This window comes from Purpureocillium takamizusanense, chromosome 4 (genome assembly GCF_022605165.1).
Source record: "Purpureocillium takamizusanense chromosome 4, complete sequence".
Lineage (NCBI taxonomy): Eukaryota > Fungi > Ascomycota > Sordariomycetes > Hypocreales > Ophiocordycipitaceae > Purpureocillium > Purpureocillium takamizusanense.
The window spans coordinates 1,752,541-1,766,114 of record NC_063071.1 but is presented as its reverse complement, the minus strand read 5'-3'; the positions used below and the strand labels follow the sequence as shown (position 1 = coordinate 1,766,114).

The following is a 13,574-nucleotide window of genomic DNA, read 5'->3' as shown; positions in this document are numbered from 1 at the left end:
GCACTGTCCTTGGACGAGTATAAGCCCACTAGTGACACAGTGCTATCGAGATCGGTACTGTATCCCGCAGGGTCCTAAATTTTGCGACCGCGGCCCAATTTCCATCGTCACGCTCAATTGCGCATCCCCCAAGCCCTCGCCGCAGTTGCTCGCACAGTTCGCAACGCCGCCAAGATGCCCAAGGGAAAGTGGATGTGAGATTCTCCCGCTTCAGCTTACTGTCTCGGCCGGTCTGCTAACCACGGAGTCGAAACAGTGACAAGAAGACGGCCCAGCACTTCACGCTGGTGCATCGCCCGCAAAATGATCCTCTCATCCACGACGATAGTGCGCCGTCCATGGTGCTGAACCCGACGCAAGTTCCGGGCGGCTCCAAGGCAAAGCGCCTCGACGATCTTGCCTCCGAGCTCGGATCTGATGCCGCGAACATTCGTGCCAACGAAGGCGAGGCTGCCTCGTACGGTGTCTACTTCGACGATTCCGAGTATGACTACATGCAGCATCTGCGGGATCTCAACACCGGAGGCGGTGAGGTCGTTTTCATCGAAGCGGAGACGGGAAACAAGAACAAGGGAAAACAAAAGCAGTCGCTCGAGGAAGCGCTGAGGGAAATGGACCTGGAACAAAAGTCTGGCGACGTGCTTGATGAAGAGATTCTCCCTTCCAAGAACCTGACGAGGGTGACCTACGAGGCCCAACAAGACGTGCCCGACTCCATTCGCGGGTTTCAGCCTGACATGGACCCTATGTTACGGGAGGTGTTGGAGGCGCTCGAGGACGACGCATTTGTTGACGAGGCGGGGGATGACGATCTATTCCAGCGGCTCGCCAAGGATGGCCGGGAGCTGGACGACTACGAATTTGAGGATGCGCAGTATGAAGAAGATGATGACGAAGGTTGGGAGTCGGACGACACCGCCAAACCGATCAAGGAATTCAAAGATGAAGTCCCTGAGCTGGTCAGGGCCCCAACAGAACAACCTGAAGAGGGTCCATCTCAGGACTGGCTAGAGGACTTCAAGAAGTTCAAGAAGGAGCACAAGTCAGGGCGAGCACCTATTGCGCCTTCGCAGTCGGAGTTGCAGTCGACGTGGACTACAACAACAAATGGCGGCAGGCGAAAGAAGCGTAAGGGTGCGCTGACTGAGGCGTCGAGCTTCTCCATGACGTCGTCGTCGCTCGTCCGCACTGAACAGATGACGCTGCTGGATGCGCGGTTCGACAAGATCGAGGAAGCATACAACGAGGATGCGGAAGATGATATGGCATCAGTGTCGGCTGTATCGGCCGCATCGAGCGTTACTGGAGCGACAAGAGGAGACTTTGACAACATTCTGGATGATTTCCTGGGTAATTATACCAAGCCAGGCAAGCGGACGTCGAAAAAGACCAAGGCGCAGACCGGACTGGAGCAGCTGGATGAGATACGAAAGGGCTTGGGACCGGCCCGCATTCGAGGGCGGTGATGGCAATAATGACCAAGTAAAGCGTTGATTTAGATTGCTTTTCCGGCGCCATAACGAGGATAGAACAGGCGGGATACAATCTGGCCCTTTAGTTTTTCGCATCGTTTGCGGGTGAACAGGTAGCTTAAAATCATGTTGGTTGACTCAGGCGAGCAGCACGACCATCTCGTGGTCGCGATATATGGAGCTTCAACATTAAAAGTGATGACTGTGACCAAAAGATCTACGAGTAGGACACCGAGCTCGCCGCGCACCAAGCTTCATTTTCGAAGCTCGTGCGAGGGCTCTCCAAAAGTCGCTGCAGGGTGGTGTAAGTGAGGGAGGCCAAACGCGTCACGTGACCGCGAGACGGTAGCTCACAGCTGCCTCCGGGGCGCCAAACGGATTGACGAAGCTCCTCTCGCATCGAACAATAGCTCCCCTGCGCGCACCGTCCCTTATTCACCACCTTTTTCTCCTGCAAATCCGTCAGCACTCATCCTCCATGGTCTTGCAAACTACCCGGATGAGTGCGACGCCTGTTGCATCATCAAGATAAATGTTTTCCACACGGTCCGCGTCGGCCGCAGGTGGCTTCGGCAGTCAGGCTCACGTCCAGGCTAACGCGTTCGGCGGCGATGGCGCAAGCGACAGCTCTTCGAAGAAAGACAGGCGGAGGAACCAAAATGAGACCAAGCGCGCCTTCAACCCTTTCAGCCAGAATGCAGGCAACGCGAAGCACGGCAGGGGAGAGAAGAAGGGGGGTAAGCAGACGGCGCGGCGCGACAGACGAACTACGGACGGCATGAACGACGACAGCGAACTCACACGGTCTTCCTCACCTGATGGCCCCGAATCGGACTCCCACGATCCGTTCGCGAAGAGGATATTCAAGCGGCTGCACGCAGACGGTATCAGCCCACCGCCCTGGCCGTCGAGCCCCGGCAGCGACGCCAGCAAGCCGGCAATGACAAGGTTTCGGGAGAAGTACGAGGACTATCGCCAGCGAGTTCGCCGTTCCTTGACCAAGGCCGGCCTGATCGACGATCCCAACAAACGCAAGAAGTTGAGCGAAGCCATCAGCTTCAAGGGCATATGTGAAGACATGTGCCCCGAGTACGAAAAGATTCAGCGCATCACAGAATCCGACGTGGTCAAGGCAGAGAAGACTGGCGGGGTTGCGGATCTCTCGCACATGGTGAAGAAACTCGCGCGCTCTGCCGCCGGGCAGGAGGCGCCGCTGCCCATGGATGTGCGCTCGACGAGGGCCCTCGGCTTGTCGCTCGACTACATGTTTGGCACGTTGCTTCGCGAAGACGAAAACCTACGACACCTACATGGATTTGTTTGGGACCGCACTCGAGCTATCAGACGAGACTTTGCCTTCTTCTCCAGCATGAACGAATCCGAGCTCAAGACCCAGATCTACGTGCTGGAGAACATTGCTCGGTTCCACGTCACATCGCTACATCTCCTGCCCCAATTCGTTTCGCCCGGTGACAGGATTGAGGACCTCTTCTCCGAACACCAGGAGCTCGAGCAACTCGGCAAGACTCTTTTGTCTCTGAGAGATATATACGACGACTGCAGGTTGCAAGACATCAAGTGCGACAACGAAGCCGAGTTTCGCGCCTACTACCTGCTCTTCCACGGCCGCGACCCCGGAATCGTGGAGGCCTTGCAGATGCAGTGGGATTCCCGCTTCTGGAACGATTCAGAGGAAGTTAGAATCGCCCTCTCTCTCGTGGAAGCGATGCACAACAACCAGGACTTTGTAGGCTCCGCCAAGCACAAGGAAGACGGACCGCTCCTAGCCTGCACGAGCGCCTACACGGCCTTTTTCGACATTGTCGAGAACGTCTCAACTTCTTACACCATGGCCTGCTTTGCCGAGTGCCACTTTCCGCATATCCGTCGAGCGATATTGCAGGCCGTGAAGCGGGCGCTGACGAGGCCCCGGAACCCGGTCCTGGACGTCACCGCCGAGGCACTCAACGAGTTCCTTCGCTACGACACTGTCGAGCAGGCGATTGAATTTGCCGAGCTGCATGGTTTCTCCTTTACACCAAACGCCGAGGACCCGACCAATGTCAGCAAGTATGGTCTCGAACTCAAGGAGAGGTCCCCGGTTCCGTACGTCAAGGTCGACCACCAGTTCTCCCGAAGGCTGGTCGAAAAGAAGAGGGGCAACGCGACGCTCCCGCAGATCCTCCGCAGAACAATATACGACCGAGTTAGTTCCTCGGCGTACATGCCCAACGGCGGCCGGGAGGAAAGCCTTTTCGTGCAAGACGAGCCCCAACCGGAACCTTCGCCTTCAAGCGTCGGTATGGCAGCGTCAGGGACAGCAATGAAGCAGCCGTCGCCTAGGACATTTGGCGCCACGCCAGAACAGAAAGCACCAAAGACACAGGGCGGATTCGTTTTTGAGCCAGGTACGGAAAGTGATGGATATGTAGACGTGATGATCTAGTTTCGCTGGACGTGCTGACTGCCTTTAGACTCGGACTCGGAAGATGCAGATGCACTACGAAAGACCTCGCCCGGAGGTGGAGGCATGGCCACGACCGCATTCGCGGCTCCGACAAATGGAAAACCTAGTTTTTTCAACACGATAATCGCCAATGCTGCCACACAGGGCGACAATGCGGCACAGGTCAAGCCGAATCCCTTTACTCCCACTGGCGTCGCCGTGGAAAATAAGGCAGAGGCCAAGCCGAACCCCTTTGCCTCTGCTTCCGTCTTTGGCAACAAGACGGAGAGCCCGGCGCCGGCGAAGCTGAATCCTTTTGCCGGGGTTTTGCAGCCTGGGAACAACGGGTCCACGCCTGGCGCAAGTCCCTTTGGTGCTCCCAAACCGGCGTTTGGCGAAGCAGCACCTCTCCATGCCGGCAACGGACCGGCTGTCTTTGGTGGTGTTGTATCCAATACTGTGCCTCCGACCAAGCCCGGCCCGTTTGCTCCAGCTTCTACAGCATTTGGAGGCGCGCCGAAACCCTTTGGTGGCCAGCAAACTACCTCGCCGAGTTCAGCTTCATTCACTCCATCAACATCGACGACCAATGCTGCCACGCCGTTCACTGCGCCGGCGGCCACGCCCCCGTCGATTCTCGGCGGAACAATTGCCAATGCCACCCAACTGCCCGCAGCCGCAGGAGCAGGCTGCAGCCCGTTTTCTCCTCTGCCTTCATCATCTTCGGCACCCGGCAGCACGACATGGGGCATCACCCCATCGTCTTCATCGCCTGCATTCTTAAATGCGAGCAAGCAACAAATGAATGGTCAGAGCGGATTCTCGGCCTCCTTCACCCCGCAGGTTCGCTCCTCGGCTGAGGCTCCATTACCAAACCTGGCTTCGCAACCCTCGGCAGCGGATCGAGCTCAGGATTCTTCCGCTGCTACCCTTGGGATGCTGGGTCAGCCAACGCTGCCCGCGTTTATGGGCAGCGCCAGCGCGGGCCTCTCCAAGGAAGCCGGCGCTTTCGCAACCAACAATGAACCGTCACCACTGCCAAAGCCTGTGTCTGAAGCGATGTCAGCCGAAGCGACGTCACACGCACCGCCGCTGCCCAGCGTCAAACCCGCAGAACCACCAAAGGAGCCCCCTGGTCCTCCACGGGACCTCCTCGGTGACTTCAATGAGTGGTTTGTTTTGGGCGACAAGGGACTGCTGTCTGACTTCTTGGTTGAGTCAGTAAAATGGATCACCAACGACACTTTCAAGCGGTTCACGCAAGAAGCCGAGGAGAAGAAGCGGCGCGAGGAAGAGGAGCACATCAATGCCGAAGTCGAACGATTTCGCACATACAACCTGTCCTTGAAGTTCTTTTACCGGTGGAAGCGGGCTGCTCGCGAGAAGCGGTTGCGCGTGGTAGGTCGAAAGGGGAGAGACGAGATGCGAGCTTTTCATGCTGCCCGCCTAGCAGCTGAACGAAAGGAGCGAGAGGATGCTCGGCGTGCATCGGGACGACGCGGCGCGGAACAGCAGACGCCCGAGCATTCCAAGGAGTTTCTCGATTTGATGAAGAGCAGGCGAGCAGCCCAGCGGGATGCTTCGGAGTCGCTCTTGGCCAGCGGAATACTCTCTGGCATTGATCAGGAGCGACGATTGGCTCGAGCAATCGTCGGCGACGATCTCAGATCGTCCAATGGCTCGCAATCGTCGAGGCGGCCGTCGTTCAGCTCATCCGTCGGCCCCTCGAGAAAAGAAGGGTCCAAGACGCAAGCACTGCGACGCATGTACTTTGATCAACCCGAGAAGTTCAGGAGATCCTTGCCGTCAATGTCGTCGGAAGAGCGTGGAAGCCCCGGGGCCACAAAGCGCATCAGCAACGCGTCTTCGCGCTGGAGGCTCAAGGCCATGGGCATCGTCCCCCTGGACGATGGCACGGCTGTGCCGGAGTCTCTTGCGAGGGAGATGGCTGCGTCCGGCTCACTTCGCTACTCCAGATCGGTGTCGCCATGGCGACGGCGGCGGGTGTCAGCCACGGACGCGATCCAAGCGGAGACGCAACGCCTCCCGCCCAGGTCGCATGGGGGCGTCGGCAGCAGCCCGGTCAACAACGCCACGCTGAACAGCAAGCGGAAACGAGACGACACAAGCACATCGGAAGTGGATCTCACTGATAACGGCTCCAGCAAGCGCGTCATGAGCGATTCCCACAGAGCCGGCATCGCCGCGACGGTCGAGACGTCGCCAGGGAACAAACGGAAGCGGGCAGTGGACGACGATGCGCAGAGCCCGACGGTAGATGGCGTCACACAAAAACGAATACTTACCGATGCCGAAAAGGTCACAATGGAGCTCCAAGCCCTACGGGCGGAGATGGAGGAGGGCACCGAGTGGTACAAGAATCAGATCGAGCAACTTCAAAGTGAATCTGAGGCCAGGGGGACGCCCTGGTTTGATGACAGCATGTAGCCGGCGTTACGGAGGAATGGTGGGTTGCATTTTGCGCAGCAATGCATTTCGGTTTCATATGAGCAGTCTGTTCTGTTCCTACTGTCTTTGGTTGGCGGTTGGCGGGCTCGTCGGATACCCATAGAGTTGGATGGGCGTGCTACCGCGTTTTCACGTCTGCCGCGTTGGAAGGGAGCGAGGGGTGTTTTTTGTTGATGCCTGAACCGTTCAGTTCAGGGGCAGTCCCTTTTGCCTGATCGGGCTTGTATATCCGGAGAAGGGGTCAGATTGGCATTGTATCATAAGGGGATGGCGTCAAGATACTGTGATGCCTTGTGGCTTCACTGGCAAGGAACACGGGGATCGGAAATGGAACGACATTTGCCACGGATGTGGCGCGCTCTGCTTTCTTGGTATACGACGACTGGGATGATGTGATGTGTGACGACGGGCGCTTAGTATTGACGGACAGGACATTGATGAGCCGATGAGCTTGCTACTGCCCGAATATAACTGCATATTTCCTCAACCATTCCATTAAACGTGGGAAACCCGGCAAGAACAAAGCCGTCGTCAACTCAGCCCTTGGGCGGCGGCGCAAATGCGGTCTGGATTTTGGTCGACTCGAAGGGTGAGCCAGCGCTGCTGCCCCTGCGCTTCTTATTTTTGCGTTTCTCCTGCTGCTGCTGCTGCTGCCCTTGCTCCTGTTGGTACCACTGCTGCTGCTGCTGTTGTTGCTGATAATCCTGATGATGGGCGCCGCGCGGCAGGCCGTTTGTTACCACGGAGGACGCATGCCCCGCGGCGAAGACGGGACTCGAGCCGACGGCGGGCGACCCCGTGGACTTGTACGACGGGTCGCTCAGCAGGGGGACGGTGGAAAAGGTCGAGACGGTTGACGTGGGCGGCGTGATGGCGTCGGTGGTGTTGTTGGCCGAGGCGTCTGTGGGGAGGGAGTCAGTCTTGATGGACGTGAGGGCGCCGTTGGTGTGCCCCTGGGGAGGGTCTGGCGCGGGGCGGGCGGGCCATATGGCGATGGGCTTGGAGTTTGCGACGGGCGACAAGGATACCTGTGCCATCTTTTGCGTCTTGTCGTTGCCGAAGAAGCGCCCATCGTAGTCTATTTCCTCCTCCTGCTGCTGCTGCTCGTGGTGATACTGCTGCTGCTGCTGCTGCTGCTGCCCGTAGCCCTGTCCAACCGCCGCCCCTGACCCATAGGTGCCCGGGTTGGGCATCACGCCCGTCTCATGTCCAGAATGTCCGGCCGCCCCCGGAGCTAGCGGTACGGGAGAATGCCTCTGCAGCGGGAGCGGCGACGGCTCTGGTTCTGGTTCTTGCTGTGCTAGCGGCGGCGGCGAGGGCGTGGACGGCGGCGCCTTGATCCTGCGGCCCCTGCGCCCACGGCGGCGGCGGCGGCGGAAGCAGCAGCAGTACATGAAGACGCACCCGGCGGCGAGGGCGACCAGGACGATGGTGCCGACGACGATGCCGGCTATGGCGCCCGCGGAGAGGGCAGGCCCGCCGTCGCTGTCCGAGGCGGCGTCCGGGGACGAGGGCCGTCGCGGGGACGATGGCGGGGACGGCTCGGCAGGCTCGACGGTGGTGTTGGCGAAGACGGTGTCGTTGAGGCCGAGGACGAGGCCGCGCGAGGGCTTTTGCTTGCATGCTGCGTCGAGGGCGATGAGGACTAGGCGGGTGATGGGAGAGTGTGTGTTAGCCGGAGGAGGGTAGTTTTTTTTTTTTTGGTTTCTCCTGACGAGAAGAATAATGCCCGCCGCAAATGTCAAGGCACACACACACAACACACAACACAACACAGGAGGAGTTTATGTGTGTGTGTGTGTGTGTGTGTTTGTGTCTGTGTATCCAAATCTCCTTTTTCGTTTTTCTCACGCCAGAAAGAGGGTGTATCGTGTGTAGACATGATTATACTCCGTTCAGGGGGGGGAAAGGGGGGGGTCAGGGGGGATAGGGGGGAAACTCACAGTTTGCGAGATAGCGATGCTTGCCATCCGCCTTGACGCACTGCACGCACGAGTCGAGGTAGCGGCTCTTCCAGACGCCCTTTTCGGCCTCGCAGTACGAGTACGCGTCCGTCGCCGCCCTGGCGCGGCTGCCGTCGGTGACGGGGATGCCTGTCTCGAGCGCGCGCGCCAGCCGCCCGCACGCTTCGGACGTGAGGCACGGGTTGGAGCCGGCGCCGCCCGTGCCGTTGGGGTAGCCGAAGATGCAGAAGTCGATGGCGTAGCGCATGTTGTCTGCGTTTACCAGCGTCAGCCTTTTCCCTACTGTCTTTTCCTTCGTTTGTCCTCTCTTGCTCTTTTTTCTCGAAGTTCTTCCAGAAGTGTGGTTGCAACATTTGTCTAGATGGGGGGGACAGAAAATTGTGTACCTGGTGGTTGGGAAGGAAATAGGGGAGGAGGAGGATCAGGAGGAAGCAGAGGACCCGGAGAGAGAATGAAAAATGCTGGTGATGGCTGCCACTGGGTAGCCATTGATGGCAGATGTGTAGACCAACTTTGTGTCGCCCCATCGTTCCCTCCACGTTACGAAACTCGACTTGTCTTTCTGCTGCTCAACTTACACAGGAACCACGGCTGGTCAGCCTCGCCGCCCTGCTCAAACGCGCTCTTCTCGAGGCACGCCACGCACTGTCGAAACCTCGCCCCCAGGGGCGGCTGTTGCTGCTGCTGCTGCTTGTCGTTCCCTCCTCCCGCACTCATCTGCTGGTCCTCACACGGGAAGCCCCGACGCGACGGAATCGCCGTGGACGAGTTTCGTCGGACCACCGCCGCCGCCGCCGCCGCCGCCGCCGCCGCGTCATCGGCGCACAGCTCCGCGCAGGGCGAGCCGGGCGACACTTGCAGGCCGGCGGCGACGGTGAGGAGTAGCGACGACAGAGTGGCGTGGAGGAGGAGGAGCGCCGCAGCGCTCCTGAAGCTGGAGGGACGGGCCATCATGATTTCTTTGCTGTTTTCCGCTGCTGCTGCTGGTATTGTTGTTGTTGTTGTTGTTGTTGTTGTTGCTGCTGTAGTTTTGCCCAACAGTCTATCGCCGACAGTACCAGCGGCGTGTTGTTCGCGTATGCCCAAACACACACACCCCCTTTTTAATTCTAGAGAGTGGCGGTACTTGCGAGAGACTCTCCTCCCCGGACCAATATAGAACGAGCGATGCGTGGCCTCGACTTTGTTCTCGTCGTTGTTGTTGTCGTCGTGTAGTAGTATATCAGTGACGACACTCACTCACTCAGTCAAGACAGTCAAGGTCGATCAGTCAAAGTCAAGTCAGTCAACCGAGGGATATGCAAGAACGAGGGAAAACCACTGCGGCAGTGTGCCAGACACTGGACGACGACGACGACAACAACGAAGAAGTAAAAGAAAAGGTAGGCATTCGCATTTTCCCTATTCATAACATGGCATGGGAATCGAGCGAGACGGGGCCGGGGGGACACGTCGGAACAGCGACTTGATAACTATCCTCAATCTCGTCCCTACCAAACAAAGACGGCCGAATCGAAATGCACCAAGATGCGTATGCGGTAGGTGAATCTCTACCTCTCTTCTTGCTGTTCCCGTTCCTGACCCTCCTCCTCCTCCTGCTGCTGCCCCAACCCGTCGTTGTTCATCCTTTCCCTCGCAAGGAAAACGCCGCCCCAGGCTGGGATGGGTGCCTGCCTACCTGCCACCTCCAGCCTCCCCTCCCCCCCGGCTCGCCAATGACACAACCAACGGAGCGTCGCACAGGGCGGGCCATGGTGCAGTACGTAGAAACAAGGATGTTGCTCTGAACAAAAGAGAGAGTGTGTGCGAGAGAGTGAGAGACAAGCATATACTACTCCCGGCGCGCGCGCGCGCATCTCGCCAGGGCAGGAGGAAGAGAAAGAGGAGGGTGATGGGCAAGACAAAAAAGAAGGGGGGGGGGGGGGTTGTGTTGTGTTGGCTATCCATGCCCATACTCGGCCCTGCCGTCAACAAGTAAGTGCTAGAGGATCATGGGCCGCGCTCTTCCTCTTGCTCCTCCTCCTCCGCATCTGTACAATGTACGTACAACACCATGAAGCCCACACAAAACAAGGTCCGTCCGCACGGCCGACAAGACAGGGGGGGGGGGGGCAGGCAGCCAAACGGAAAGAGAGAAAGAGAGAGAAAACAAAAACGACGGAGACGGCCCTTACGGCCGACGAAGGCACACACGCACACACATTGGATGCTCCGCAACGGCGGCATCACCAACACAGCGTCGCAGAAGCCCTCCCAAAGAGATAATCCCCCTCTCCCCCCTCCAGGCAGGGCGTCTAGGGCGGCATGTGTGCGCGGGCCCCGTTGCAGTGTCGTCGGTCGGCACCTGCAGATCGGAGGGGGATGGGGGGGGACATGGGACATGGGGGGCATGGATGGACGCTGGTGCTGTCTGCTGTCGTTCGGCCCCCCTTCCCCCTTCCCCCCTGTCGGCTCTTCCCGTTGGGGGCCAACCGATGCGGGTGATGCTGAAGGATGGATGGGTCCATGGATGGATGGATGGATGGATGGATGATGAATGGATGATGGAAAGGACGGCTAGCCTTTCTCTTCTTCCCCCCGCTCCGCGGCAGCCCTCGGCGCGGGACGGCAGGGAGGGAGAGGGTTCCGGCGCTTAGTCCAATCCGCCCGCACGGCACATGTGCGTGACGAGGGCCAAGCACACCAATGGGCATCACAGGTACGAAGGATTATACGCGAGGACAGAGTCACGGACGCTGGCAGACGGGCGGCCTGTTCTGCGGGCAGCCAGAACCACCCCCGGCTTGGATCCGGATTGGCACGCCATGGCTGCCGTCGACACGGCCGAACCTCTCCCTCGGGAACCGACTCGAGACATGGAGCTTCACTTCCAGAGTTTTCATTCGACTCCTCCTAATGAGCAAACCAATAAACGCCAGGTGCCAGAGCCAGAAACGTATGATACAGCAACACCGTCCGTCCCCATATCGACAGAGGGGCCCCGTATCCAGCAGCCAAACCCATGCATGCAGTGCCGCCGCTGCCGCTCCTTTAGTCGCTATCGTCGTCGTCGGCCGCCTCACCCTTGCCCGACTTCTTGGCCGCCTTGGCTGCCTTCTTCTCCGCCTTCCGTCGTTTCCGCTCCGCCTTCTCATCGGGCGTCTCGCCGTCGTGCTTCTTGCGCTTCTTCTTGTCGCCATCCTCCGTCGCCGGCGTCTCCGCCTGCACAATCTCCATCTTGGTCTCCTCCACAGCCTTCTGTGGCGTCGTCGCCGCCGCCGCCGCAGCCGCCGACGCGTCTGTCATGCTGTAGTCCTGGTAGCCAGCGGTCCACTTGGCCGGGGTAGAGTCGTTGGGCCGGCCAAACTTGTCCAGCTTGCCGTCGGCCTTGAGCTTCTTCTTCTCTGCCGCCACCGGGCCGAGACCCCAGCGGCGTGGGTACAGGTCGCGCTCCATGATGCAGCGCTTGACCTTGGCGACGACGCCGTGGTCGCACGTCGACATCTCGACGGTAGACATCTGCGCAATGCCCAGCGCAATAGCCTCACCCTTGGTGGTCATCAGGACGACCTCCTCGTGGTGCTCAATGCCAGACTCTGTAGTTTCCCATGTCAGTAACACACGCGGCAGAATGGGACACGCAAGGGGTACCAACCATATCGTAGGAGACCCGGAAGCATGAGCTTGGCACCGTAGCACACGGCATTGACGGCACTGTCCTTGACGACAATGCGCTTGTACGATGTAAGGAGCGTCTCGAGCGGAGAGATGACCTTGCGCAGGTACGACTCGTCACGGGTGTTGTCCATGGTCCACTGCGCGTCCAACACGTCGTGCAGCGTAACCAACTGCTTCGTCTCGTCCATGGCACCGCTTCGCACACGGCGCAGCTCCTGCATGTGGGCACCCACACCCAGCAGCAGACCCAGGTGCACGCACAGCGTTCGGATGTAGGTACCGGCCTCGCAGCTGACCCAGAAGACGCCCAGGTGGCGGTCGTTGTCGAACTCGATGAGCTTGCTCTCGTGGATGGTTCGGATACGGAGCTGGCGCTTGACGGCGGAGATCAAGGGCGGGCGCTGGAACAGGGCGCCGGTGAGCGTCTCGAGGGCGCGGGCAAAGGCGGCCTGGCCGCCCGGCACCTTGTCGTGCATGCGGATGACGCAGACGTACTCCTTTCCGGCGCCCTGCTGGGACTTGACAAGGCGGGTCGCGCGGTCGATGCACACAATCAAGCATCCCGTGACCTTGGGGTCGAGGGTGCCGCTGTGGCCAGTCTTTTCGCAGCTGTCGGGACGGTTAGCGGACATGATGGCACGTACGCCCAAGGCAACGGCGGCGCGACTGACCGGAGGATGCGCTTGACCCAGGCCACGACCTCGTGGCTGGAGGGGTTCGAGGGCTTGTCAAGGTTGATGACACCAGACGAAATGTACGACTTGATGTCGCGCTTCAGCGGCGAGCAGCCGTTGGGGATGGGCGTAAAGTGACCCGTTCGCACGAGCACTGTCGCGGCGCGTCAGCACTTCCGTTCCAAGCAGCCGCAGCTCAATTGAAGCCGCCACGGCAGTTCCAGGCACGGCGCGACTACTCACACTTGTCATAGTTCTTGAGGAGGAGGGGCCACGAGCTCGTGTCAAGCGCAGGCGTGACAGCCTGGGGCTTGATGGTATACTCCTCCTCCATCTTCTTCTTCACGACCTCCATTGTTATTGCGGCGGGTGAAGCGGGGGACTGAGACTGATGATCTGACCGGGTCCCTGCAGGAAGTATCGATGCACTCGTGTGGGGGGCTCAACGAGGGCGGATCGTGCAGGTTTCGCGTGGCGTGGGATTTTCTTCCTGCCCGGTGTTTTTTTGGTGATGCGAGTCGGAGAGCCTTCCAAATTTTTTTGCAAAGTTGCTGGCTGTGGGGAAAGGCGAGCCTTGCCTGTGGCGCCAATGCTCGCTAGTCTCTTTGCGGATGGTACGGCGCTCAAGCCACACGCACCAGCCACAGCTATGTCCTGAGCCCACGGCCTCGTGAACTTCTCATCAAGCTGTGAAGATTGCAGGTTCGTCACATTATCATGTTCCTCAAACACATGCGTTGGTGTTTTTTTTGTAAAATGAGAAATGTCAACCATCAAGGCTGCCATGCATGTGCCAAGAGAGTACGCTCGAACAGGAGCGCTCGTATCAAGTTCCCCATTGGCGATGTTTGCCAACTCCAAACGCCCCGCCAAAAGTCAAGTCGCTGTCCGT

General features: G+C 59.1%; 4 protein-coding genes across 4 annotated transcripts; 2 read left to right on the top strand and 2 right to left on the bottom strand.

Annotated features, from left to right (window-relative positions):
* The first annotated feature begins 122 nt into the window (after positions 1-122).
* On the top strand, positions 123-1,590 carry LTV1. Its single transcript, XM_047986463.1, has 2 exons — positions 123-194; positions 257-1,590. The coding sequence occupies exons 1-2, from the start codon at positions 175-177 to the stop codon at positions 1,464-1,466; spliced, it is 1,230 nt and encodes a 409-aa protein (XP_047842445.1). The 5' UTR covers positions 123-174; the 3' UTR covers positions 1,467-1,590.
* Positions 1,591-1,865: 275 nt separating this feature from the next.
* On the top strand, positions 1,866-6,864 carry SAC3 (actin cytoskeleton and mitosis protein). The gene is made up of 2 exons (XM_047986462.1): positions 1,866-3,880; positions 3,947-6,864. The coding sequence occupies exons 1-2, from the start codon at positions 2,005-2,007 to the stop codon at positions 6,364-6,366; spliced, it is 4,296 nt and encodes a 1,431-aa protein (XP_047842444.1). The 5' UTR covers positions 1,866-2,004; the 3' UTR covers positions 6,367-6,864.
* A 59-nt stretch (positions 6,865-6,923) lies between these two features.
* Positions 6,924-9,068, bottom strand: JDV02_005191 (uncharacterized protein; the record flags this gene model as incomplete). The annotated part of the gene is made up of 3 exons (XM_047986461.1): positions 6,924-8,032; positions 8,331-8,603; positions 8,930-9,068. The coding sequence occupies 3 exons, from the start codon at positions 9,066-9,068 to the stop codon at positions 6,924-6,926; spliced, it is 1,521 nt and encodes a 506-aa protein (XP_047842443.1).
* A 2,157-nt stretch (positions 9,069-11,225) lies between these two features.
* CBF5 (centromere/microtubule-binding protein cbf5) lies at positions 11,226-13,184 on the bottom strand. Its single transcript, XM_047986460.1, has 4 exons — positions 12,926-13,184; positions 12,680-12,836; positions 11,986-12,617; positions 11,226-11,926 (listed from the first exon to the last, which is right to left on the bottom strand). The coding sequence occupies exons 1-4, from the start codon at positions 13,035-13,037 to the stop codon at positions 11,382-11,384; spliced, it is 1,446 nt and encodes a 481-aa protein (XP_047842442.1). The 5' UTR covers positions 13,038-13,184; the 3' UTR covers positions 11,226-11,381.
* Positions 13,185-13,574: the final 390 nt, after the last annotated feature.

Bases quoted from the DNA above. Each gene is read 5' to 3' on its own strand.
- LTV1 (XM_047986463.1), top strand. From the start codon at position 175: ATGCCCAAGGGAAAGTGGAT. The intron at 195-256 runs GTGAGATTCTCC...GAGTCGAAACAG, and splicing joins ATGCCCAAGGGAAAGTGGAT to TGACAAGAAGACGGCCCAGC.
- SAC3 (XM_047986462.1), top strand. From the start codon at position 2,005: ATGTTTTCCACACGGTCCGCGTCGGCCGCAGGTGGCTTCGGCAGTCAG. The intron at 3,881-3,946 runs GTACGGAAAGTG...GACTGCCTTTAG, and splicing joins CGGATTCGTTTTTGAGCCAG to ACTCGGACTCGGAAGATGCA.
- CBF5 (XM_047986460.1), bottom strand. From the start codon at position 13,037: ATGGAGGTCGTGAAGAAGAAGATGGAGGAGGAGTATACCATCAAGCCC. The intron at 12,837-12,925 runs GTGAGTAGTCGC...GCGCCGCGACAG, and splicing joins CCTCAAGAACTATGACAAGT to TGCTCGTGCGAACGGGTCAC. The intron at 12,618-12,679 runs GTCAGTCGCGCC...CCGTCCCGACAG, and splicing joins TGGGTCAAGCGCATCCTCCG to CTGCGAAAAGACTGGCCACA.